This window comes from Verticillium alfalfae, genomic scaffold (genome assembly GCF_000150825.1).
Source record: "Verticillium alfalfae VaMs.102 supercont1.2 genomic scaffold, whole genome shotgun sequence".
Lineage (NCBI taxonomy): Eukaryota > Fungi > Ascomycota > Sordariomycetes > Glomerellales > Plectosphaerellaceae > Verticillium > Verticillium alfalfae.
The window spans coordinates 1,764,415-1,788,728 of record NW_003315037.1 but is presented as its reverse complement, the minus strand read 5'-3'; the positions used below and the strand labels follow the sequence as shown (position 1 = coordinate 1,788,728).

Genomic DNA, 24,314 nt, shown 5'->3' with positions numbered 1-24,314 from the left:
CCGCGCATGTTCAAGAATATTGGATTCGACGCCATCGTCGTTGTCGCCACCATCGGATCCATGGTCTACTACTCGCTCACTGTGCTGTGGCCCGTCATCATTGGCACCATGTACACGACCGACTCGATGAAGATTGGCTGGCAGAGCTCTGTCGTGGGGGGCGGCGTGCTTCTCGGCCAGACAATCGCCGGGTTCTGCATCTCCTACGTGCCCAAGGTCAAGTACCAGTGCATCATCGCGGCAAGTATCTCGTTGGCTTTCATGACTTCCATGGTTGCCATCTCTCCCGATAGATGGGCCGTGACTATTGCCACAGGCACAATCGTCTGCGTTGGTAAGCCGCTTCGTGCCCTCCTGCCCGAGCCCGGCCCAGTCCCAGGCTAACCTGACCTGCCCTCTCAGCGATTGGATTCATCGAGAACATCTCTTTCCCCGGCGTCACTCTCGTCTGGGAGGCCCAAGATATCGGTCTCGCAACCGGCATCCTGGGCTCGATCCGCGGCCTCGGCGGCGCCATCGCACAGGCCCTCTACGGCTCGGTTCTCAACAACGAACTCGGCAAGAAGCTTCCCGAGCTCGTCGTGCCGGCGGCTACGCAAGCGGGTCTCCCAGAGACGTCGCTGACGGCGCTGTTCGCGGCCATTGCGGCTGGCGACTTCTCGGCTGTGCCAGGCATCACGAACGAGGTCATCGCGGCCGTCGGCGCAGCGACAAGGGTGGCGTACACGGAGAGCTTTAAGATGGTCTTTTACACGACGATTCCGTTCTCGTTCATTCTGCTCGTCAGCTCCGTCCTAGTGCCCAACATGGAGAAGTACCTGACTTCTGATGTGGCAAAGAAGCTCAACGGCGCGAGGAGCGAGGAGTCGGGCTCGGAGGAGAAGGTAGAGAAGGTGTAATGTAGTGTGTCGGAAGCGATGGCGGTCTTGTTTGCTCATTTGGTCGTCCAATTGACGTTTTCAACTAGCTGTGATACCTACTGTGCCTGTTACGGTGCTCTGTGTAAGGAAATGCATTTCGCTGTTGAGACTTGCCGGCTTCTTTGTGTGACATGTCGTGGTCTGCATCAATTGGCCTATCACAACTGAAATGTATACGTTCGTAGTTCCCAAGGCAAGGGCCCTGAGGCGACTCCGATGGCGGGGCACAGAGGGGCACAGAGGGGCACAGAGGGGCATGGAGGGGCATTGGCGGGGTGGCCGATCCCGGACGCTGAAATGGTGTCGCTGGTTCGGGCCATTGGGTGTGGTGTTGGTACTTGCCTCGTGGTACTTGACTCACACTACTCGTCGACTCAGGACGAAATCCCCCTCGAGCCATATTTCGGTGATTGTTTGCCATTGACGAACAACGACCAGAATCCCCCCTCACACAGCGTCGAGAGATCAAGGTACATCATGGCCGAGTTCCCAACGAAGAAGTGCGGTATGTCAAACAAACCATCGCCTCTGCCGTGTTCCTCGTACAAGGAAGTTGCTCGTGACTGATAGCGTGACGAACAACGGCTGACCTGTATCCTTTTTCCCCAGGCGTCCTTGGATGTACAGGCTCCGTCGGACAGCGTTTCATTCTGCTGCTCAGCCAGCTGTCCCACCTCCAGCTCGTCGCTGTTGGCGCCTCTTCGCGCTCCGCCGGCAAGAAGTACCGCGACGCCGCGAAATGGAAGCAGGCCACCCCCATGGGCGCCGTTGGCGACCTCGTCGTGCGCGAGTGCAAGGCCTCTGAGTTTGCCGACTGCGACGTCGTCTTCAGCGGTCTCGACTCGGATGTCGCTGGCGACATTGGTGCGTCCCTTGCCTCTGCCCTTCCCTTCTAACGTACCTACGCAAAGACACGCTGTGCTGACGACCACACCCCCTTTCCAGAGACCGAGTTCCTCAAGGCCAACATTCCCGTCTTCTCCAACGCCAAGAACCACCGCCGCGATCCCATCGTACCCCTCGTCGTGCCGACCGTCAACCTCGCCCACCTTGACCTCATCCCCCACCAGCGCAAACACCACGGCCTCGAAAAGGGCTTCCTCGTCTGCAACTCCAACTGTGCCGTCATCGGCCTGGTCATCCCCTTCGCCGCCCTGCAGGCCCGCTTCGGCCCCGTCGACCAGGTCTCCGTCGTGACCCTCCAAGCCGTCTCCGGCGCCGGCTACCCGGGCGTGTCCTCGCTCGACATTCTCGACAACGTCGTCCCCTACATCCCCGGTGAGGAGGACAAGCTCGAGACGGAGGCCCAGAAGATCCTCGGCACCCTCGCCACCGACGCACCGCCGTCCACGAGCAGTCGGCCCTCCGCGTCAAAGCGTCTCTTATCCAGTCACCGTCCTTCGACGGGCCACACCGGCCTGCGTCTCCCTGCGCTTCGCCCCGCCGCCCCGCCCTCCCTCCGCCGACGAGGTCAAGGACCCCCTGCGCTCCTACGTCAGCGAGGCCCAGACCCTCGGCTGCCCCAGCGCCCCGCAGCCCGCCATCGAGGTCTTTGACGCCCCCGACAGGCCGCAGCCCCGCCTCGACCGCGAGCTCGGCAAGGGCTACACCGTCAGCGTCGGCCGCGTACGCGAGGACGAGAGCGGCATCTTTGACGTCAAGTTTGTTGCCCTGAGCCACAACACCGTCATTGGCGCGGCCGGCTCCAGCATCCTCAACGCCGAGGCCGCTGTGCTCAAGGGTTACATCTGAGCACGTTCATCCTGGTTATGGAAGAGAAAATACACAGAAGCAAAGTTGAAAACAATGACACAACCAGAGGATGTCTGGATACCAAAAGGGATCGTTTACATGCACAACCCAAATTCATGACAGGTTTCCAATCGCCAATGCAAGAGGACTCATGCTTGATTGCCATGGGCAAGCTTGTGATATGGAATGTAATTAAAGCGTATTTGATGATCTATCGAGAAACGCCAGACAATCATACATCAAGTACGATGGAGTACAATTGGAAATGCTGGAAAAAGAAAAAGACAAGAGGGCCTGGAAGACGACTGGGCCTTTCTCGCATGTGTGCCCGTCCATCGGCGGCCATGAGACAAGACTGATAGAGCCAGCCGCTCGTGCTGACGATGCAAAGAGCTCAGAAATTGACAACTCTTCAAAACCTTAAAACGCCTCATGATCCATGATTTCATGTTGTGTCGTAAATATTGTGACCACCATTACCACAGAAGAGTTGACCCGTGGTGGCCACAAGGAAAGCTGTCATTCAAGGCCAGCCTCGAGTGCTGCTTTTCGCGCGTGTAGGAGAAAAGAAAAGACGCAGAGAGCACGGCATAGATGGTGTCGTACGACTCTACTTGGGCGCCCGCAGATCTTTAGCAGCATCCGAGTGCCCCCCCAGCATATATCCAGAAGACGGTACTGAGAGTGATTCAGAGCTTGTCCTCGTCGTGCTCAGGGAGAGGCGGAAATGGAATTGTCTTCATTCTTCCATCCGCGGAATCAGAGTCGTCATCAGCGACCTTATCCTTCCCCTTCTCGGAGTGAAGCGTCTCCAGGGTCTCCAGTTTGTCTTCGGACACCTCACGCGTCGGCGTCATGGGCCTTCGAGCCTCGCAGGATGTCCTGGGCAATTCTGGAATGTCTTCTGGCATTTTCAATGACGCCTGTGAATTGAGATGGGCAATCTGCCTCAGAGAGCTGCTCCGCTGTCGATTGTGCGCCTGAAGAGGTCTGGTGCTGCCGCCTACCAGCGACTCTGGACGTGCAAGTGCGCGATCGGACTGGGCGTCCCACTCGGCGAAATCTTTGGCACTCCAAGACGTGCGGTGCGGCCTCGCTCGCCGAGGCAGGCTGCCTACTGAATAGCGGGAGCTGACGCTATTGGCCCTGCTGGATCGGTTGATTGGACCTAGTTGAATGGCAGAGCTATTACTTGGCCCCTCAAGGTCGGTGAGTTCATCATCTTCGTCTTCGATCTTGCGCGTTCGTCGCACGTCGTTGACCTGGAAGGTCTGCGCCACTGCCTCGGTATTGCTGGCGTCTTCTTTTGGTGGAGGTGGCATATCAGGGGCCGTGTTCTGCATATGTTCGTAGTACTGGATGCGGATGCCGTCCAGCTTCTCTGGTTTGAAGGTCTCGCGATTGCGGTGAAGGGACATCCAGGAGGAAAAAGCACCAAGTATCACCAGTGCCAGAACGGCTAGCACCAGGAAGGCTTGGACAACGATGATGAAGATGCCAAGGATGGTGGATAGGATACGGCCGATGCCGAACTCTGGGAGAAAGGCGATCGAGAAGCCAGCTGTGATAATCTTGGAAACTCCCAGCAGCCAAATGGCCACAGTGGAATTTCGACGGCCTTCATGTGGACTGAGCTTGATGAAGAGGGCGAACGAGATGATTTCGAAGATGAACAGTCCGTAGACCTGGGCCAGGGGGCTGCGAACGCCCCCACCGAGGAAGCAGGCTCGGATAAACTGGTAGCTGAACCAAATGGCAAAGAACCACCACCTACTCCGTCTATAATGAGCAGCCAGCCAGCCAAATCGCTTGATGTAGGCTTCATCCTTGTGAACGGTTGTCCTGTTGGGATCATCGTCGATGAAGCGCACGCGGAAGAAAGGCATCGATCCGTACCGCTTCACACTCGATTCCTTTTCTTCAAGATTGCTCGCGCGTGTGGCTGCGATGAACGGCACAACGTTGAAAAGCGTTCCCTTCTCGAAAACAATAGTGTCAGGACCGGTCTCATATTTGCCAAAACGGAGTCGAAAGTAGCAAGCATATGTCACGAGCCCACCCATGCCTATAAGCGAAATGAGAAATATGATGGCGGCTATGGCCGTGGGGCCTGCGGGTGCCTTGATGTTGAACTGGAAGAGAGCGAGAGTGATCAAGGCGGGCGATGCGATGAGGAGCGTGCGCAGGACGCTGGCCGCTAAGTAACCAGGTAGATGGGAACGAAAGTAGGTGAACCGATCAGCCTTGATGATGTTCGTAGCAGCCAGGAAGTCGAGCAACAATTTGCATGCGGTGACAGACGCAGCAACCAGACCAATGGCTACAACCCACCAGATGAGTGCGACAAGGAAGGCACCAGCGGCTGGAATCTCGACCATTGATAAGGTGCCAGGGAACCCTTGCCAAGTACCTGGCAGTGGCATTCCCGGCGTGACGGGATTGCCTCCCCATTTGTAGTCGTAAGGGTCGCTCGCATTATACGGCGTCACCGCGCGCGACATGAGGTTCTTGGGCCTGAGCAATCCGACCGAGCGTCCGTAGATCTGTTGAACGAGGCCACCTTCGGTATTGATGACGGCAGAGCCAGCACCGCCAACCTGGCTGGCGTTGCCGCTGATGCCAGAAAAGCCGGCAAGTGAATCGACTATCGACTCGCTATAGATGAGGCCAGTAGACCACGCAAAATTGCTCCAGAAGGCTGGTAAAACGCTGGGCCAGCTGACAGATAGCGCGCCAGAGAAGTATATCGTTTGGAAAGCCTCGAAAATGATGAGAACCGAGAATGAGTGAGCGTAGTGCGTCCGGATGTGAGGAATGCTGACGCCATATATAGCAGTGGCGAATGAGGATAGGATGGCTATGGCGGTCAAACCACCCAAGGCAGACGATATCGCATCTGGGTGTGAGAATGACCTGCCGTTGTGCATGACAGCCCGGAAACAGCCAATCTCTGTCTCGCTGGAGTTGGCGAAGAGGCGAAGCGTTGCTGAACCCTCGAAATCGGGAATATCCAGAGAGATGGACGGCATGCCTTCAACATCATTAGGTGAGATTGGGAAAGCAGCCCAGGCCTCGACAGCCTTGTCGGCGTTTAAGGGGCACAAACTGTTCACTGCGATCAGTGATTGCCACCAAGAATGCTCCGGATGATCTACTTCCTACCTGTCGATTCTGGGGGAGCCGCAAGGGTCAAAAGTCGTGTCAAATCGTGACTTGCCATCTTGAAAAGTATTAGTACATTTTTGTGGCCGAGTAATCCGGGGTTGTCTTACAAGCCTCCACAGTGATGTGCACTTGAGAAAAGAAGAAATGTTAGTTAATGCATAGATGAAAGTCGAGGATGGTGTCTCATCGTGTCTCGACGCAGAGGCCTAGGCGGCCATGGGAGAGACAACGTACTGATCAAGTTCTCTTGTCTGACATTGGTGTTGCCGTCCAGGTGGAAGACTACGGTCAGATTGTCTTTGAAATAGCCGGTATCGAACTTGGTGATATTGAACAAGCTCTGGCCTCCGAGGCAGTCGGCAAAATCGCCTGAAAAAAGTGCTGGGTACCTGTCGACAGCAAGTTGTCGCGTCACTCCATTCGTGTCGTTGAATTCTTGGTATACTATCTCTCGATCTTGAGCCAGGGATGGCACGATCCAGCCAACAACGGCAACCCAGAAGACGACAACCCAGCTTTCCCTCCATGTCCGCGCCATGTCGTGAAAAGCCAATGTAGGCTGACAAAGTCGGACGTGTCGCGCACTCGTCGGGCAAAAGGCCCCGGGAGTTTATTCGGTGTTGCAATGTAAAGATATCAGGAGAATTGGGTACGTTTGAGGATTGTCGAACGTGTCGGTGGAGATGTGTGGTGTCGCGGAGTCGTAATGTGAGGGCTGGCAATCATGGGAGGCGCGTTGTCGTCTTGTCGGGCGAGACGCCGTGGACTATAAGGTCGAAGGTCGAAGCAACTGAAACGCTCTGAGGCCTCGATGATTCGTGCGAGATGGCGGAGGCCTTCGCGGCAGGTTGCAGGTTCGATGAAGTCGGAATGACTGCAGTTGATTGTGCAGGAGTGCGTTTTCAAGAAGGGAGTATCGGGTACGCTGGAACAGCAACGATAGAAGGAGAAGCAATAGATAGGGTTCTTTGAGACGGCCAGGGTGCGATATGATCTTATTATCCATCCGACCTCTGGGCCACACTTGGCTCGATGGCCGCACCCGAACGAGCGAGGTTGACCAGGGTGCTAGCAGGGGCTCTGGTTTGACGGTCGAATGAGATGCAAGGCCTGAGCATACTCGCCAGGCGTGCTGGGTACCTGTACATACTGCTGTCTTGTCGAGGGTTAGCTCCCTTGCCGCTCTTGCAGAATCGCAATCATCCAGGCTCAGTTGCCCACCCTGCCTCAGTCAAGCGAAATTCCTGAATACCTACGTTGGCAGGCAAGGGGCCATTTAAACTCTGTCGTTCTGACCTTTGTCGTTTCCAAAATTCAACATCCTTGCACCTGCCACCGCGGTCATCCTCCTGTCTGTCCAGCTTGAGACTGTTGTGGGAAAACTTTGCAATCGACGCCACGCCTTAGGGGCGAAGCGGTTGTTTCTCCGTTCTTCGAAACAAAGAGTGCACAGACTCGAATGGACTGCTGGTATGGTAGGATCTGAGGGCAGCGTTGATGATGCAAGGAGCCTGAAGCACCGACCTGACTACATATTTTCTGTTGTTGGGTCTCCTTTGAGCTAAATGCACCCCTTCAGACAAACAAGTTTACTCGACTCCAGGGTGGGAGAAACTTCCGATAACCTCGAACGATGTCCATGTAGCTCGTGTTAGGCACCTTTGGGAGGGACCTAGGTATCAATTGGGTACTCAAGGCTTTGATGGCATCCAAACCGGCAACAACCCTCCAAATTACGAACTCTCACCATGGGTGCCTAAAAGCAGCATGTTTTCGCAGCCAGGCAGGTACCCAGGCGACCAGGCGACCAGCCCCCCTGTCCCTGCCCTGACAGCGCAAGAAGCCTGCAGGCGCCTTCTGATCACCATTGCACCCAAACGGAGTCGGCGCACTCACCCATTGGTTCATGAGTGACAGGAGAAGAGGGTTGGAAACTGGGATCTTGATCATGGATTCTTGATTGTCCATCTTGGCTGCCTTGCTGGCCACTGCAACTGTTTAACCGTGCATCAATCATACCTTGACCTTGCTTCACCGGTTCCTACAGCAAAGGCTTCTTGACAGTCTGTGTCCTGGGCATTGCTCATACAGTCAAACATGCGACATGATCGTCAGGCTATGGCGCCGCCCCAGGAAAGCCGACCATCCCGATCACGAAACCCGCAGTCCGCTTGGACCATACTCGTTCATTGACTTCCATCTGCGACGGCTGCTGCGACGCACCGTGCCTAACACATGAACAGATTTTTGAATCCCACAAAAAGCCATAGACTCGCGGGTGCCAGTACTGCCAAGCAGCCAGTCGCCCAACCTCCTATTGTCCGCGACGACCACCGACTCATAGACTACTGGCTCGGCCTACGATTGTGCCTCGAATCGGATGGTTCGGCTTGTTGAATGGTCTTGTACAAGTACATGCCATCTGTCTGAGGACGGCAATGGCTGCCAAGTAACCATCAGTCATACTGAGGACACCACAGCAAATCATCCCATCAGACACAGGTCACCCTTACTTGGAGGGCTGTAAGACAGCTTGACAGCGTGGACTCTGACAGGGAACAGCACATCGACGCCACGAGGACTGGACGCCTTCTCGCAGATCTTCCACCCCGCCCCATCTCCCGCCCTCTAAAGCCCACCCGTCGGGCTTTCACCGCTTGAGTCATTGGCTCGCGGGTTCTTAACACGAGAGTCTAGTGTGACGGTTATCTTGACAAGTTCGAAACTATAACCAACGCCCCAGCTTGCTCACCCCAGCCACTGTACTTCCAGGAGTCAAATCCGTACTTTCCGCTATAGTCAATATATGCTTGGTTTCCTGGGTATCGAAGGCACCTATCGCCATAGCACTCAATCATTTAATGGCGGCATGTCTGTTCTGAGCAACCGAGACTATTACGTCGCACACACAGGCTCTGGACTCGGGCAACACACAGCGAGTCCCAAATTTAGGAGGGTGCGCTCGCTTGCGATGGGATTGCCTCTGCAGCCGCCCCCTTGGGCGGCAACTTCTGCATTCTGCACAATCGCAGCTGAAGCATCTTTGTAGCGCGAGCTGAGGCATTTCCTGGCTTCCATGGCTGGTTTTTAAAGTCGACGAAAGACTAGGGGCTCTTTCAAGTGAGCCAGGCCGAAACGCCTCTGCCTCGAGATCGGTTGCGGGAGAATGCATAGAAGGTTCTAGGCCTTGTCCTTGAGCCCAACGCTGTTGCAGGCTACTCGATGGCTTCCATTCTTCTCGAACTCGAACACGCATCAGTATCGTTACTTGGTATTTCCTGTCGCGAGCGCTTTGATGATCGACCCCCAAATGACGAAACCAGACTTTGTATGGATCACCAGCTGCGCTCCGCACTTTCCGCCGGCTACGCCGATACGCACCAGGAGTCCGGGCCTGCAGAGAGCTCACATGGTAGACAAAGGTCAACCATGCTGCGCTGTAACGCATGCCCGCATCGTTCAACCGACCACACATTTGATCTCATCCGCAAACATCATCTCCGAGCCTCACGCCTCTGTTCTGCCACGCCAAGAAGAAACATTAGGACACCATGATGAGATAACCAATCCCGCGTGTTACGAGGGTTGCCAAGAAACATCATCATCCAGCCCCAAGATGGCACAAGTCGCGCGGCGCGGGGTTGGGCGCATGCAGTCTGGATTGACTGTCATTTTCGGCTCTGAAATTGAGTCTTATACCGCGATGTCGGCTCGTGGCGGTTCAAAGGGATGCTTGTATGGACATCCCCGCGGACGGTTGCGCACCAGGGTACTAAGCACGCCATTCAAGAAATCGATGGCGAATTCGCAGGGTCCAAGAAGGCGCGGGATCACCCCACGCTCCACTGAGCCACACGACGGAGGGGGAATCTAGCCACACTTTGGAGGGGCACTGAATTCGAGCCACACTTTGGCGGGGTGACCTTTTCTGACGGACGCAAGGACGCGGAGGATGGAAAGACACAATATCACGGCTCGCGACAAACCGGGCGGGGTGAATCCAGCCATATATCCGCCGGCAACGTCCACACGGTCCCGAATTGTGACGTCGTGAACCCCATTATTCAGAAAGAGTCTTCAACGCCGCCGCGAGGCTCCTGCAATGCCTAGGCCAGGAACATGACACGCGCCACAGCTGATTCGCCCAGGGCAGGGTACGAAGCCGATGTACCGATCACGTCATTCGGAGCTAGACAGGTTGTGTCCACCTTCATCGACATTTTGCGACGAGACAGGCAGTAGGGTGAACCGAGAAGGCCCGCTGATTCGCGCCGGCAACGGAGAAGCTCGTTTTCGTTGACAAAGTCGCGCTTTGGATAAAATGGCCAGCTCGCCGGCTGTCGTGTGTGCAGTGTTTCCCGTGTCCTCCCTCACCATTCCATCTTGACCTCTCTTCTCCGATCTGTGTCTCGACAAGAAGCTTCCAAAGACTCGAGCACGCGACTAACCTGTCGATCTGTTCGAAAGACCCCGCGAAGCCCCATACTCAGGCCTCAACCTCCTCCTCGCAGACCACCATGGCCAACACACCCCACGGTGGTGTCCTGAAGGACCTCTTTGTGCGCGATGCGCCTCGCCAGGCCGAGCTCCTCGAGGAGTCGGACAAGCTCCCCAGCCTCACCCTGACTGAGCGCCACCTTTGCGATCTTGAACTGATTCTCAACGGTGGTTTCTCTCCTCTCGAGGGTAAGAATTTGTCCCCGAGGCACACAGTCACGCGAGGTCGTTGTCGCTAGTAGCAGGCTCGGATTTGAATGCGCAACGATCGAGTGGAAGACTGCAAGACGACGATGCTAACCCCCATTACTAGGTTTCCTGAACGAGAAGGACTACAACGGGTTCGTCACACTCAAAGATGCGCGGTACCAATACAGCTTGCTAACAGTGCCCCAGCGTTGTAAAGGAGAACCGCCTCGCCGATGGCAGCCTCTTCAGCATGCCTATCAACCTCGATGTCTCTCAGCAGACCATTGACGAGGTTGGCATCAAGCCCGGCACGCGCATCACCCTCCGTGATCTTCGTGACGACCGTGCGCTTGCCATTCTCACTGTCGAGGAGGTTTACAAGCCGAACAAGTACGTTCCCTTTCCTTCTTTACTAGTGATCTTGGTAGTAGGTCAGAGTGCTAACGCACGTCGTGCAGGAACCTCGAGGCCCAGGAGGTCTTCGGAAGCCCCGACGACGTTACCCACCCCGGCATCAAGCACCTCCTCCAGGTCGCCAAGGAGTTCTACGTCGGTGGCAAGCTGGAGGCCGTGCAGAGGCTCGCTCACTACGACTTTGTCGACCTGAGGTATACGCCCGCCGAGCTGAGGCAACATTTTGAGAAGCTCGGCTGGAACAAGGTCGTCGCCTTCCAGACCCGTAACCCCATGCACCGCGCTCACCGCGAGCTGACCGTTCGCGCTTCGCGCTCCCAACAAGCCAACGTCCTCATCCACCCTGTCGTCGGCCTCACCAAGCCTGGTGACATTGACCACTTCACTCGTGTCCGTGTCTACAAGGCTCTCCTTCCCCGCTACCCCAACGGCATGGCCGCTCTCGCCCTGCTGCCTCTTGCCATGCGCATGGGTGGTCCCCGCGAGGCCATCTGGCACGCCATCATCCGCAAGAACCACGGTGCCACCCACTTCATTGTTGGTCGCGACCACGCTGGCCCCGGCAAGAACAAGGACGGCAAGGACTGGTACGGCGCCTACGATGCGCAGATTGCCGTGCAGAAGTATCAGGAGGAGCTCGGCATCAAGATGGTCGAGTTCCAGGAGATGATCTACATCCCCGACCGCGACGAGTACCAGCCCGCCAACGAGATTGCCCCCGGTACCCACACTGCCAACATTTCTGGCACCGAGCTCCGCAACCGCCTCAAGACCGGCAAGGAGATTCCCGCATGGTTTTCGTACCCCGAGGTCGTCAAGGTTCTCCGCGAGCAGAACCCTCTGCCTGCGGCCAAGGGCTTCACCATCTTCTGACGGGTTTCCAGAACAGCGGCAAGGACCAGATCGCCCGTGCCCTGCAGCTCATTCTCAAACCAGGGCGGCGGCCGCTCCGTCTCTCTGCTCCTTGGCGAGACCGTCCGCCACGAGCTCTCTGCCGAGCTGGGCTTCAGCCGCGAGGACCGCTCCAAGAACGTTGCACGCATCGCCTTTGTCGCCTCCGAGCTAACTCGCGCCGGTGCCGCTGTCATTGCGGCGCCCATCGCGCCTTACGAGGATGCTCGCTCCCAGGCCCGCGAGCTCATCGAGAAGGCGGGTCCTTTCTTCCTCGTCCACGTGGCGACGTCGCTCGAGTACTCTGAGAAGACCGACCGCAGGGGTGTTTACCAGAAGGCGCGCGCCGGCGCGATCAAGGGTTTCACCGGTGTCGACGACCCTTACGAGGTGCCCGCCAAGGCGGATCTCACCGTCGATATCGAGAAGCAGACCGTCCGCTCAGCCGTGCACCAGATCATTCTGCTGCTCGAGAGCCAGGGTCTTCTCGACAGGATCTAAGGGAGTTCAAAGTGTCTCTGCGTCTACCAAAGAGGACTAGACGCAGAGAGAACAGACATGGGAGTGCAGTCGGATATAAAATCATGAAGGCAACGTTATATCATATGGGGTCTTTTTCCTTTGTTTAATTGCGTTGAACAAACACTGGGTGCCCTTAGGGTCCCCCTTCCATCTAGGAAGGGATGGGAGGGGCAGGTAAAGGGTTTTTTTTAGCATGCATGCATGATGATGATTTCTGGAGACGGTACAGGCAGAGATTAGAAGCCAGGTCTTTAGAGAAAAAAAAGAGCAGTTGCTTTAGTTCGGACGAATAATGGCGATGATGTTTGAAGGGGCGATTGTAGATACGATGAACGACCATGGTGCCTCATCGAACTGCTCGAGTGGGTGCGTGTATGTGTGTGGGTTGTATGGTCAGAGTGGTGCGACGGTTGGGAGTCGAGACAGGTTAGCCAGGCGCTTAAGTGTGGTGAACGGGGTGAGCGAGGTGCATGATTGGGCGGCTTTCTATTCTTTGCTGCCCGATGCTGGACCGCTTTTGGTTCGGACCTGTGCATGGTGTCACTGGGGTGTGTATGTGTGTGCGTGTGTGTGTGTGGTCTTCTGTCTGCATATCGGGGGCCATTTGTCGGGGGAAGAAGGAGTATTCATCGTATTCTACCTTATTCTTCTTGGGCAGCGGGACCTACGCACGGTATGACGTGCCAAGATGGAGGGGCGGAGGAGTATTCGGTGGTGGTTAGGAGCATGAGAAAGGAGCTTTGGGGGTATGAGCAGCGTCTTGGTGAAAACGAAAGCGCATGACTGCATACACATCACTGGTAAATAGAGAGTCTGGAGCTTCTCGACGGGTGATCATATTTATCTCGTGCCCAAGTCAAAAATCAGCGCCTTCAGTTCAGATGCCTCGAGATGAAGTAGAGACTGCACTGTTAACCCCCCCCCCCTCCCTTCCCCCCAAGGCAGGCTCCCCGCCCCTCCCGCTCACACCTGGTCTGTGCAGCGTGACTTCACCGCTGGTGCCACGTCAGGCTTGAAGCTAGGTACCTGGGTGCCTCAACTGGTGGTCTCGCCAACAGCCCAGAACCAGGATCTTCCGTCGAATCATAGTCGCGAAACTCGCCCGTCGACTGCTCACAGCCGCCTGCCTAGGGTCGGGAACGTCTTAAGGAACGGGCCAACCTCTCCACCTGCGCTACCTGCGATCTCAAGGTCTCCCCATCATGACCTAGACCTGCGCTAAGTCTTGAAGCTCCAGATCGACTCCATCGCGGACCCTCTCGCGCTCGACTCGAGGTCGACAGCCCTGTCTGCTCCTCCCCCGCTGCTGACCGCCACGATCTTTCCGCCGCTCGGCTTTCTGTCTGCCCACGGCTCGCTCGAGACACTCGTCAACTCCGCTTCGCTTCGTACATACCCATACTCTGGCACCCACCGAGCCTCTCTTGCCTCCCTCCGCCCCTTTTCCCCCTCTCCGCCCCAACACAACTCTCGACCACTCCTCACGAGGCTCTTCCCTCGTCACCGGCTAGGGCACCGACCAATGCCCCACCATGTCTACCAAAGATGATCCCGAGGTCGATCTCGATGAGCGCCCGCGGGAAAAGAAGAAGAGCAAGAGCAAGCGGCCGACCTCTGAAGGTGACAAGGAGCACCGCAAATCCGGCACACGATCCTCCCGACACAAGAAGGAGGGTGGCAGTGAAATCTCCCACTCGCACTCTCACTCACACCGACGTCATCGCACGCGAGAAGAGAAGGACAAGGACAGGGACAAGGAAAAAGAACGTGCTGGATCCACGTCGGAGCTCGTGTTCGAGTTCGGCAGGTCCCAAAACGTCGCTTGCTCGATGAGATCGTATTTCGGTGCCTTACCCCGTCGTTCAGCAAGGCGCACAGCAAGAGGCTGTCAGTCGAGAAGATCTCTCGGGCTCAGCAGCCGGCAGGCGGTCAGGGCCCTTGACGCCCGAGCCCACCGATCTGGGAGGCGAAGAGAAGGAGCGCTCCAAGTCGGCCGACTATTCCACCACCTCCAGATCCAAAACGAAAGGAGGCCCGTCCCCCGAGCCCACCAGAGACGGACGTCTCCGGCAAGCGGAGATCAGGCACGCCCGACACCGCCGCCAAGGAGGCGAGGAAAGAGCGCCCTAGCTCGAGGCTGAGCGGAATCTCGAGGTCAGCTTCGAGGAACGAGGAAAAGTCTCGTCTGAGCACCAAGTCCAAGTCTTCCAGTCAGGCGACATACTACAAGACAGCCGCCTACATCCCTCCTGGCGTCCAGGAAGGGTTGGCCGCGGACCGAGGCCCTTCCCGGTCATCGTCCAAGAGGAGTGTGTCGAGCAAAAATGGAAGGCGATCAGACCTTGTCGACGCCGAGTCCTCGCCGGAGAGTGCCCAGGACTCATCCCCAAAGACGCCGACCCAGACACCTCAGTTCCCCCCATCCATGTTCAGCGCTGAAGACAAACCTTTCACGCCGTTTCAGGACGGCGAAATCAGACCCCCCGACACGCCAGCAACGGACTTTGGCGGTCCTCCGCCTCCGCCGCCTCCGCCTGCCGCCAGTGTGCAGGAAGCACCCAGAGTTGACTACCTGCTTCGGAACGGCGGTCTTCCCTACGCCTTGCCGAAGAACTTTCTCGCCGTTCTGCCCCGACAGAACGGTACACGCCCTTCGAACCCTCCTCTCACAGGTGCCCAGACGCTCTTTGCGCCGTTTTTCAATCTGTTGAACCAATACAACACTGTCCTCGAGAAGAGCGGCTCCATAGCCGTTGCGACGGGCCACCGGTCCGTGGCGCGCCGCCTCCTCGATCGCCTGGAGAATGTTTTCTCCCGTGAACTGCCACCCCACGGTTGCAGCTGCGTGGTGTGCGATACGGGAACGGACTTGCACACAGGCCTGGGTTGGGGTGAGGTGCTCGAATGGGTCAGCGGCCGCATTGACCTTCCCCAGTGGCCACCGTTCGATTTGGCCGATCTAGGCGTGAAGGCCGCCGAGATGTCTGCGGACCTGCCTCCTCGGCCTGATTCACCCATCAAAATGGATCCGGACATTGCAGAGGAGTTCCGCGAGCACTACCTCCGACAGTCGAAGAAGGTTCGCGGGGCTGTCGACAAGTGGCTCAACAAGTGCGGCGACAACCACGCGCCGCCGCCGCAAGAGGTCGATGACGAAACCCTCACATTTGCGATCCTGACAAACATGGACCCCGAGGACCGGCCTTATTTCAACGCCATCCTGTCGGGCTCTCGGGAAGTTCAGCCCTCTCTTCGGTCTCCTACTCCGATGCGAAGGCCACGCTCCGACTTTATCATCAAGGCCGGCCTGTCCCTCCAGAGGCTGTACAGACTGCAGCAGGCGCCACGTGATGCCGAGACGGCTTCATACCTGATCAAGAACCCAGAGACCCACGACCTCCTCGTGTCCTTGTCCGACATCAACACATCCGAATGGGAGATTCTCACCTCTGGCAGGTTTGATGGATTCCTCTGGTCGGGAGCGGATTCGGACGATGTCCCTACTCCCACGGGCGAGTCGCGTGGCGCTACACCCGCCAGTGGGTATTTCCCTTCCCGGGGACCGACACCCAACCTGCGAGCGACGCCGGGACTCCCAGGGTCTCGAAACACGACGCCCTTCTCCGGCGTATATTCGCGCGGCGCGACGCCTGCCTCGTTTGTCAGCACCTCAACATCGGCACAGACACGGCAGGCGGTGTCCCGAGACGAGGAGATGGAGCTGGCAGCACTGGCAGAGGCAGAGCGGGAGATTTACCAGGGCATGGAAGTTCTGGAAGACGCCTTTGAGGCACTGCACGAGCGGGCTGAGATTGTTCGCACGGCGCTGCGCAACCGAGGCGCCGGTCTCATGCTCAACCTGCAGCATCGTAGACGGATCGACGTGTTGCCCAACCAGCCCAACTCGGGTAACTCGCAAAACTCGGGATACGAACGGCCGGCGTGGGCGACAGGCAGCGAGCTCGATGCTGTCAGCGACAGCGAGTGGGGTGGTGAGGATTTCGAGCTGATGCCGGACGATTCGGCCAGCAACATCAGCAGCTCGCGACACCGACGGCCCAAGAGGCGCACCGAGCGACGGACACCTGCGCCCATCGAGGAGGACGACGAAGAAAACTGAAATTGATACCCCGACGCAAAGCTTTTGTTTTGTGAGAAACGGTGCTGCCCCAAGACGGCAGTCTTCCCATTTGAAACGGATTGGGCCTTGATGCGTCAAGAGGACGGGGCGGGATGAAAGTGTTGGACCATAGCAGCGACGCAAGACTGAGCGGCCATGTCCGGGGGGGGGGTATTCTGAGCAACGAACTGTATTGGATGATGGTATGTGGAGTGAGGGCCAGCTGTATGACATGTATGACACACATGCTTGTCACAGACGTCCATGTCAGAGACTGTCTTTGTCATGGGCTGATAAAGGAGTGAGAACGAGAGGAGAGGTTATCACGACGCTAGACGCGGGGACACAGCACGTAAGGGAACGAAGACATGACCAGACGGGCGGCTGATCTTAGCATGACTCTCTCAGCTTCCTGCTCAACACTGTACATATCGAATGCATTTGTCCATTCCAACATCCAATGAGGTCTGTGGTGCATTCACGAGCGCGACGAAAGCGAAAAAGGCAGTGAACGGCTGCCGCGTTTGGCGAAGTTTGCATTGAGGAGGCTGCCTGATGTCGTCCAATTGGCAGAAGTCCGCCCAGGATGTGGCACTACGCCGGAGCCAACCTTGTTGATCGGGTCCAGCCAAGCTTAAAGACCCAGAAGCTGTGGGCACCTCCATCTCCTGGGAGATACTTGATTGCCGCTGGTGGGGACGCCTGAAATGAAGTAGCAGCCACGACAACCTTTCCCACGCGGTTGACCCCCCACACTAAAAATCCTCTCGTTGCGGGCACACCACGCTACGCCACGCGAGGCGAGCGGCCAGCAGGAGGGGCGACCGGTCGGTTCTTCGTCAGTCAGGCGCCCGCCCACTTGCTACTGCTTCGGCACAAGACTGCGCGTGTGTGCGGGTATTCCCTACCTTGAACCCGGCCGGTAGTCGCTACTTCTAGTGTCATATCATGGATCGCGAGCAAAAATTTCATACCATACCCTTCCTCACCTGGACCCTTTGAACCTCCCAACACCGCTCCATCGTTTAACCGTGTTAGACAGCAAGAGACCACTCTGCTCCGATCATCTTGGTTCGAACATTTGTTGATCTGCGTCTCCCATATCTTACACACATATTCTCTCTCTCTCTCTCTCTCTCTCTCTTTACATCGTTCCGACCCTTGCCGTCACCATCCAACATGGTGCAGCCGTCGACACAGGCATCTAATGCCGTTATCTTCGTCACCTACAGCCTTTTCCTGTACCTCAAACCCCCACCTGTTCTACCCGAGTTGCGCGTGCTGACCATGTTTGCAGCTTGATGGGACTGGGCATGGCCTACCGGTACAGACATGACCTCAAGGGCGGGTTCCTGTCTGGAAACCGAACACGGACGGGTTAGACCTCACCTCACGATTCAGCAGAGGTTGTCGAGTCGCCCACTCGCTCCCTCTTCTGGAATCACTTTCCACATATTGCTCTTCGATCTCCGTGTGTGACCAGAGCTAACACGCTCTTAGCTATCCCCGTCGCTCTTAATTTCATCGCCAGTGGTGAGTGCAGGCGTCTACGCCTAGCGTAGTTTACCTCTCCAGAGAGCAAGAGCGGCAGCAAAACTTGTATCCATCGATCTTTTTTTTGAGCTCCCCAGCCGCAAAACCACTTCGATAAGCATCATGATCACCACCGTCACGGAGAGTCTTCTTCACACCTCCAGTGATGATTAAGTGGCAAATCGAGCAAGAGCCACCCGCGCCACCGGCAGTTAGGTTCGTACCCAAGATGACTATGGTCCTCCTGAGGCCCCGGGAGCGTTTCCCCTTGCCAAGAGGACCCTTTCTCCGACTATGCGGGAGAGCAATCTCTTGTATACACTGACTCAATGTTCTCCCATCATGTCGGACGATGGGACCCTCCTTGGAGAGGGATGCGCCCCCGGAGGCGGAAGAGGATGCGGCTCACTACGGGCGCCGACTTGAAGTGCAACGGGCATTCAACTTCTCTCCCTCGGTTCTGAAAGAGGAGAAATGTCCCGTGCGCGGAAAGGAAGCTGAGATTGTACCGTAATACTCGATCAAGTTAATGCTTGCGTGGGGAACGTGCTGCCGCTCCAACTGACCTCTCCCCCTTTTCCCCTCCCCCCCAAATATTGTCGTGCTAACAGCGCAGGGTTGGGATCGAGTGTGCTCTTCGCTTACCCGGAGCTGGCCACCATCACCGGTGTGCAAGGTGTCATCGTCTACGCCTTGTCCTCCTCCTTGCCGCTGCTCATCTTTGCGGCTCTCGGCAGCATCATCCGCCGGAAGACCCCCGAAGGTTTCGTGCTCACGGAATGGACGCGCCAGCGCTATGGCACCGCAGCCATGCTGTACCTCAGCGCTGCGACGCTCTTCACCCTCTTTCTGTACCTGACGGCAGAACTCTCTGCCATTGGCCAGGTCGTGACGACCTTGACGGGCGTCAACCAGCTGCCCGTCATGCTTGTCCAGGTTGCCGTCACCACCATCTACACGTGTATGTTTACAGCGCACTCGTTTGCTGGAGGGGCATTGCTAACCGACGTGACACAGCTTTGGGAGGATTCAAGATATCCTTTGTCACAGACAACATCCAGGGAGGCATGGTCATCTGCCTTATTGTCATTGCTGCCGCCACCATTGGTGCGCTGACCGACATTGACACCTCCTTGATCCGGGAGTCAGAATTTCTCAAGCCCACCCTCCTTGGCTGGCAGCTTCTGTACATCCTGCCCGTCTGCATCCTCACGAACAACTTCTTCCTGTCCAACTACTGGCTGCGCGCTTTCGCTTCCAAGACTGACAAGGACCTTTGGATCGGCGTGTCCCTCGCGACCACGGTTATTCTGTGCGTCCTGGTCCTCGTCGGCATGACTGGTTGCATTGCTGTCTGGTCTGGTGCCCTGCCGCTTGATGAAGTGGCTACTTCCGGCTCGGTTGCCTTCTTCATTCTCCTGGATCGTCTCCGTCCTGGGTCATTGGGGTTGTGCTCGTCATGGTCGTCACAATGTCCTGCTCCGCCTTTGACACCCTCCAGTCAGCCATGGTCTCGTCAGCGTCCAACGATCTCTTCCGCAACCGCCTGAACATTTGGTGGATTCGTGCCGGCATTCTGCTGATCATCATTCCTGCCATCGTCATTGCCCTCGAGGCCCCGTCCGTCCTTCAGATCTACCTCATCTCGGATCTCGTCTCCGCCTGCATCGTGCCCGTGCTCTGCATTGGCCTCTCAAACAAGTGCTACTGGTGGCGTGGCTTCGAGGTCATTGTCGGCGGACTTGGTGGCATCCTCACATCGTTCCTCTTTGGTGTCATCTACTACGATGGAGACGTTCATCGTGCCGGCAACCTTCTCCTCATCTCTGAAGGTCTCTACGCTGATGACTGGAGCGTCTTTGGCGTCTTTGTGGCGGCTCCTGTCGGTAGCATCGTGTGGGGCTTTGCCGCCCTTGCGTGCCGCCTGTCGTTCCAGTACATCCAGGCCAAGCGCAGTGGCTGCCGCTTCGACGCCCTTGACCGGCCGTACGGCCCCGGCTTCGGCCCCAGCCCTGAGGAACAGGCTCACTACCGCCAGAGCGGCTCTGGCGACGACGTTGCCGACGTCAGCTCGGAGCACGAGCAGGCCGGATCCAAGCCTGCCGGCAAGTTCTTCTGAGTGTCGTCTGACGTGTATCTCAGGCAGTGCAAGCAGCTTCAAAACTGACATGTTCGCGTGTCGGTTCCAATTCGGCCTGTCCAGAGCACTTGCTGCAGCTGGTCAAGAACGCTCAGCCATGCGTGATTGTGGAAGGATGTTGATTTGATGAGAGGAGCGGGAGATAAGCCTCCCTAGTCTGGATTCGGCCGTGGAGCAAACCACCGACTCCTATGTATCTGAATTAGATCATCGAGTAATTGCACATAGTATACATTTGTTACATGCTCCCTTCCTGTCTACGCTTTTCTTGCCACTTGGATCTGCCTCCATCTATTGAATGCCTGCCTCTCTGAGCTTCTTGTCTGCATTTTCCGCCTCCATGGCAGCGATCCTGGCCTGCTCCTGGGCCCAAGACTCGGGCGTCGTCTCGCTGGCGTTCCCGATGACCTTCCAGTCGCCGGCCACGTACGTAGAGCCGTTCCACCTCCGTGTGATGGCGAGGTACTCGGTGCGCCTCTGGACGCGGGCGGCGCCGGGGATACTGAGGCCGGTGCGCACGTCAACCCTGTCGAGGCGCTGGGTCGAGTCGACGGCGACGACGGCTTGCTGAATCATGGTGTCCTTGGGCAGGGGGGGCGGCAGGACGCCGACGCGGTGGGCGGCGAGCCAGGTGCGGTGGGTGGCGACGACGTCCCAGGTGGTGCGCTCGTGACGGCTGCGCTTGTCGAGGGTGGCGCCGAGCGTCTCGTAGAGGGCGGGCGTGCAGATGGCGCGCAGGGCCTCGCGATCGCCGGCGGCGAGGGCGTGGCCAAGGCGGGCATGCAGCGCCGTGCCGGCGGCGCGGGCGCGGGCACGGTACAGGTCGGCGCGGGGCTTCTTGAAGAAGCTCGGGCGGGACTGAAAGCGCAGGACAAAGGTGCTCAGAAAGTCGCTCGCGAAGGACTTGATGCGGGTGTACTGGTAGCCGAGAAAGGCGGACGGGGCGCGGGGGGCGCGCGAGAGGGGGACGGGGATAAAGGTGCCTGGCCGGGAGACGTGTTAGCATGATGCTTTCTTGCGTCCTTCTGTCTCTCCATCATGTCTCTCTCTCTTTCTCTCCTTATCATGTACAGCAGAGCACGTACCGGGGAAGAGGCTGCCGGCGTAGCGCGTCGTGGCCTGCTCGATGGCCTCCTTCTGCTGCTTCATCATGTTGCCGGACTGGGCGGCGGCGGCCGTGTCGCTGACCCTCTGGTTCGCCCGGAGGGCGGCTCTGTTGGCGTTTGGCCTCTCCTTCTTTGCGTAGGTGCGAACCTGTTGTCTGGACATGACGGCCAGACTGGGGCGGCCGAGGCCGAGCAGCGGCCTGCTCGCATGTCGGTACATGTTGTGTGGTTTTGTTGGGTTGAAACGACTCTTGTGACTGTCGCAGGTCGCTCGCTCGGGGGGTCGATGACTGAAGATGCCAAAGTCCCTGGTTGGAAGTCGTGCTGAGGGATGTTGTTCCCCAGGTGGATTGGGCGGCGCAACGAGGTCGGGCGTAGGAGATCACGACCTGGTGACCTGATGATCCATGGTGGAAAGCTTCCAGTTGATCGAGCACTGGAAATTTTTGGAACTCATGTGACGTCTGGAGCCGGCTGCTGGCAGCTGCACTGCCTTCATTGTCCTGCAAGGGTCTACCGAGACAGCCAGTGGGGTCCACGTCCACTACATGATGGTCACGGTGGGTAGCAATCAGGGGATGCCAGCGGTAGTCACAGCGTGCCTTTCACTCTAGGCACGAACCAACAGAGTGACACGGCATAATTGGACCCCCCCCCCCGCCACAATCCCTGTCCTGTTCGTCGCTACAACTCCTCTCTGCCCGACTGGACCGTTCAGGAAGGAGGCAGCTTGAGCTGTGACCTCACCGCAAGCACACGACATCACAAAAGGTCCAGGGTTCTGTGCATTCCCTTGCCCACCCACGAGTCAATTTCGTCGTCAAACAGAGAGGCACAGGCGTTGGCACAGGTAGCTGCCACCAGAAGACTCCAACAGCCAGCTTCGTCCGCCGACAACCAGCCGCCGCTACCTACCCTGAGAACTGCTTTTTCCCTCGCCTACCTACCGACCTTGAGCTACTGTGTCCTCCGTTCACGTATCCCATCACCGCATTCCCGGCACACACACACACACATACACACATACACACAAAGCATTCCCGGCTGCTTTCCAACCCCATGGCCACGCCATCACCGCCACGCCCAAAGACCCCTCGGAGCCCCTCAGGACACCGCTTGACCGCAACGTCCGCGTCCTAGATGGACCACTCCCACTCCCGATCCCGCTCCGACTCGAAACCCCCTCCGTACTCGTCGGCCCCGATATCGACCTCGACTTCTACATCCGCCCAGATCCAGTCCCACAGCCGCAGTCACAGCCACAACCAGAGCCAGAGGACGCCAGCACCACAGCAGCGTCCCCTCGACACGGCCGCCGCAGCACCCTCGCGTCCGGCCTCACGCCGCCGCCGCCCCTCCTCGCCCGGCGTCGTTTCGGCTGCCTTTCTCGAGCCCCGCATCGCCGTCGTCCTCAAGATCCCCAAGGCCTGGAGGCCCTGGCTCTTCTTCAGCCGTCTTCTCTCCATATGTCCCGCCATCCTCTGGGGTCTCAGGCCCGCGCTGCAGCTGCTCCTGCGTCTTCTACTCGCCCTGCCATGGAAGACCCTGCTTGAGGCCCTCGGCGCCGATGTCGCCGCCGCCGGCTTCACCGCAGACGGGCCTCCCGAGACCATGTGCCCGGCCGGCCCCGCGAGCCTGAGAGGTGTGCTTGGCACCTCCAAGGTCCCCAGCACCACGTCAACGTATCCCTGGACCGAGATGTCTTTGGGTGTCATTTGGGTACTTTGCCCTCTCCATGTCTCTCTTTCTCTCTTGGATCCTCGCACAAGAGGCCGACCCATGATACTCACGCATGACTCCTGCTGACGTCTCTGCCAGTGCGGCTCCTCCGCCTACCTCTCCTTCTTCTTCGCCGACTGCCTCATGTCCCGCTGGCTCATCAACTACTCCCCGCAAGCCGCCATCATCCGCCTCCTGACCATCAACTGCGCCAACGCCTTCCTGACGGAACGCATCCTCTTCATCGCCGGCGGCTTCGATGACGCCCGCCTGCTTCTCCCCGGCTGGATCAGCATCGCCACCGTGAGTTCCCTGCTTTTCCCTCTTTCCTTCTCCTCCTCCACGCTCCCGCAAGTCGACCACCTGCGAGCTCGTTCTTCCTCGTGTTTGCTGACCGTGTGTCCCACCTCCCACCCGCAGGCCCTGACGCTGTGCTATCACATCACGCAGCGCAAGATCAACATTCGCAAGGAGACGTCGACCTCGATCAACATCTTCTCCATCGCCAGCTTCGTCAGCATGGTCGCCTTGCTGGCTCACCTCCACACGAGCCGGCTCGATTACCCCGATGCGCCGCTGCTCCACATTGTGCGCGCGTGCCGCCAGTACTGGGCGCAGATGATGGGCGAGAACGACGGCGACTTGGACGCCAAGTGCGAGCTCTAGCAGCGGCTTGCGTGTGAGGCTCGTCAGGAGAGGCAAGACGTTGTCGGCACATCCATTTCATTTCAGTCGGGCAGGTTTACGCAGATGATACCCCCTCCAAGTACGCTTTGTCATGACCCCCCCAAATTCGAAAACAAAAAAAAAAGAACAATGCATCACTTCACTTGCTGGTTGCACATTTGTCATTTGTCACCCGTACGAAACACATTCATGTTGGCGAAGGTAGTGTCTATTCAGCTGGTCTGCTCCCTGTTCTGCAAGCCTGCCTAGCTCCGGCTCGAGCTCACAAGGACGAGAACCTTTGGCCTGTTCTCAGGGGCAGACGAGAGCCGTGACCTCCTTGTGGGATAACGCTATCTGTAAATACCGTGCACCAATGGTCATCGGCGCAAGTCGCTCTCGCCTCTGCGGGTGACCGCGTGGCCATCCATGTCTCCCGCCAAGGTCGGCCATCCTGCGGCGCTCGATGAGTCTTTCCACATTCCGCGTGCCATTGATGTGAAGATCATGAGGCACGGCGAAACATGGTTCAGCGGGAAGAATTGGCGCACGTTGGCTCTTCAGCCCGCCCTCGTCCCCGAGCGTGCATCGCCAATCTTTGCAGGTCGGCGGTAGCAGGATGCGCGGACTTGCGTCGTGGCTTAGAGCGTGACTTGATGGTCTGGGAATCAACTCAGACC

The 24,314-nt window shown here is 57.7% G+C and overlaps 9 protein-coding genes across 9 annotated transcripts in view; 7 read left to right on the top strand and 2 right to left on the bottom strand.

Annotated features, from left to right (window-relative positions):
- The window catches only part of VDBG_02001 (trichothecene efflux pump), a gene marked incomplete at both ends in the record, with an annotated part of 2,165 nt that extends 1,266 nt beyond the window's left edge, over positions 1 to 899 (top strand). Inside the window, 2 exons of the mRNA XM_003007767.1 lie at positions 133 to 334; positions 403 to 899. Of these exons, the coding sequence (XP_003007813.1) occupies positions 133 to 334; positions 403 to 899 (699 nt within the window). The remainder of the gene's footprint in view (positions 1 to 132; positions 335 to 402) is intronic.
- Positions 900 to 1,397: 498 nt separating this feature from the next.
- Positions 1,398 to 2,672, top strand: VDBG_02000 (aspartate-semialdehyde dehydrogenase; the record flags this gene model as incomplete). Its single annotated transcript, XM_003007766.1, has 4 exons — positions 1,398 to 1,425; positions 1,530 to 1,784; positions 1,866 to 2,198; positions 2,311 to 2,672. 4 exons carry the CDS (start codon positions 1,398 to 1,400, stop codon positions 2,670 to 2,672), a joined length of 978 nt encoding a protein of 325 aa, XP_003007812.1.
- A 689-nt stretch (positions 2,673 to 3,361) lies between these two features.
- Positions 3,362 to 6,375, bottom strand: VDBG_01999 (conserved hypothetical protein; the record flags this gene model as incomplete). Its single annotated transcript, XM_003007765.1, has 4 exons — positions 3,362 to 5,777; positions 5,835 to 5,892; positions 5,945 to 5,965; positions 6,072 to 6,375. The coding sequence occupies 4 exons, from the start codon at positions 6,373 to 6,375 to the stop codon at positions 3,362 to 3,364; spliced, it is 2,799 nt and encodes a 932-aa protein (XP_003007811.1).
- A 3,979-nt stretch (positions 6,376 to 10,354) lies between these two features.
- On the top strand, positions 10,355 to 12,329 carry VDBG_01998 (sulfate adenylyltransferase; the record flags this gene model as incomplete). Its single annotated transcript, XM_003007764.1, has 5 exons — positions 10,355 to 10,523; positions 10,648 to 10,675; positions 10,731 to 10,913; positions 10,982 to 11,756; positions 11,874 to 12,329. The coding sequence occupies 5 exons, from the start codon at positions 10,355 to 10,357 to the stop codon at positions 12,327 to 12,329; spliced, it is 1,611 nt and encodes a 536-aa protein (XP_003007810.1).
- A 1,553-nt stretch (positions 12,330 to 13,882) lies between these two features.
- On the top strand, positions 13,883 to 16,470 carry VDBG_01997 (conserved hypothetical protein; the record flags this gene model as incomplete). Its single annotated transcript, XM_003007763.1, has 2 exons — positions 13,883 to 14,278; positions 14,317 to 16,470. 2 exons carry the CDS (start codon positions 13,883 to 13,885, stop codon positions 16,468 to 16,470), a joined length of 2,550 nt encoding a protein of 849 aa, XP_003007809.1.
- A 1,179-nt stretch (positions 16,471 to 17,649) lies between these two features.
- On the top strand, positions 17,650 to 18,032 carry VDBG_01996 (predicted protein; the record flags this gene model as incomplete). Its single annotated transcript, XM_003007762.1, has 3 exons — positions 17,650 to 17,711; positions 17,768 to 17,847; positions 17,971 to 18,032. 3 exons carry the CDS (start codon positions 17,650 to 17,652, stop codon positions 18,030 to 18,032), a joined length of 204 nt encoding a protein of 67 aa, XP_003007808.1.
- A 323-nt stretch (positions 18,033 to 18,355) lies between these two features.
- Positions 18,356 to 20,122, top strand: VDBG_01995 (urea transport protein; the record flags this gene model as incomplete). The annotated part of the gene is made up of 4 exons (XM_003007761.1): positions 18,356 to 18,513; positions 18,615 to 18,964; positions 19,021 to 19,315; positions 19,387 to 20,122. The coding sequence occupies 4 exons, from the start codon at positions 18,356 to 18,358 to the stop codon at positions 20,120 to 20,122; spliced, it is 1,539 nt and encodes a 512-aa protein (XP_003007807.1).
- Positions 20,123 to 20,434: 312 nt separating this feature from the next.
- Positions 20,435 to 21,469, bottom strand: VDBG_01994 (predicted protein; the record flags this gene model as incomplete). Its single annotated transcript, XM_003007760.1, has 2 exons — positions 20,435 to 21,126; positions 21,229 to 21,469. The coding sequence occupies 2 exons, from the start codon at positions 21,467 to 21,469 to the stop codon at positions 20,435 to 20,437; spliced, it is 933 nt and encodes a 310-aa protein (XP_003007806.1).
- A 920-nt stretch (positions 21,470 to 22,389) lies between these two features.
- VDBG_01993 (conserved hypothetical protein) lies at positions 22,390 to 23,634 on the top strand (the record flags this gene model as incomplete). The annotated part of the gene is made up of 2 exons (XM_003007759.1): positions 22,390 to 22,968; positions 23,419 to 23,634. 2 exons carry the CDS (start codon positions 22,390 to 22,392, stop codon positions 23,632 to 23,634), a joined length of 795 nt encoding a protein of 264 aa, XP_003007805.1.
- Between the last annotated feature and the right edge of the window lie 680 nt (positions 23,635 to 24,314).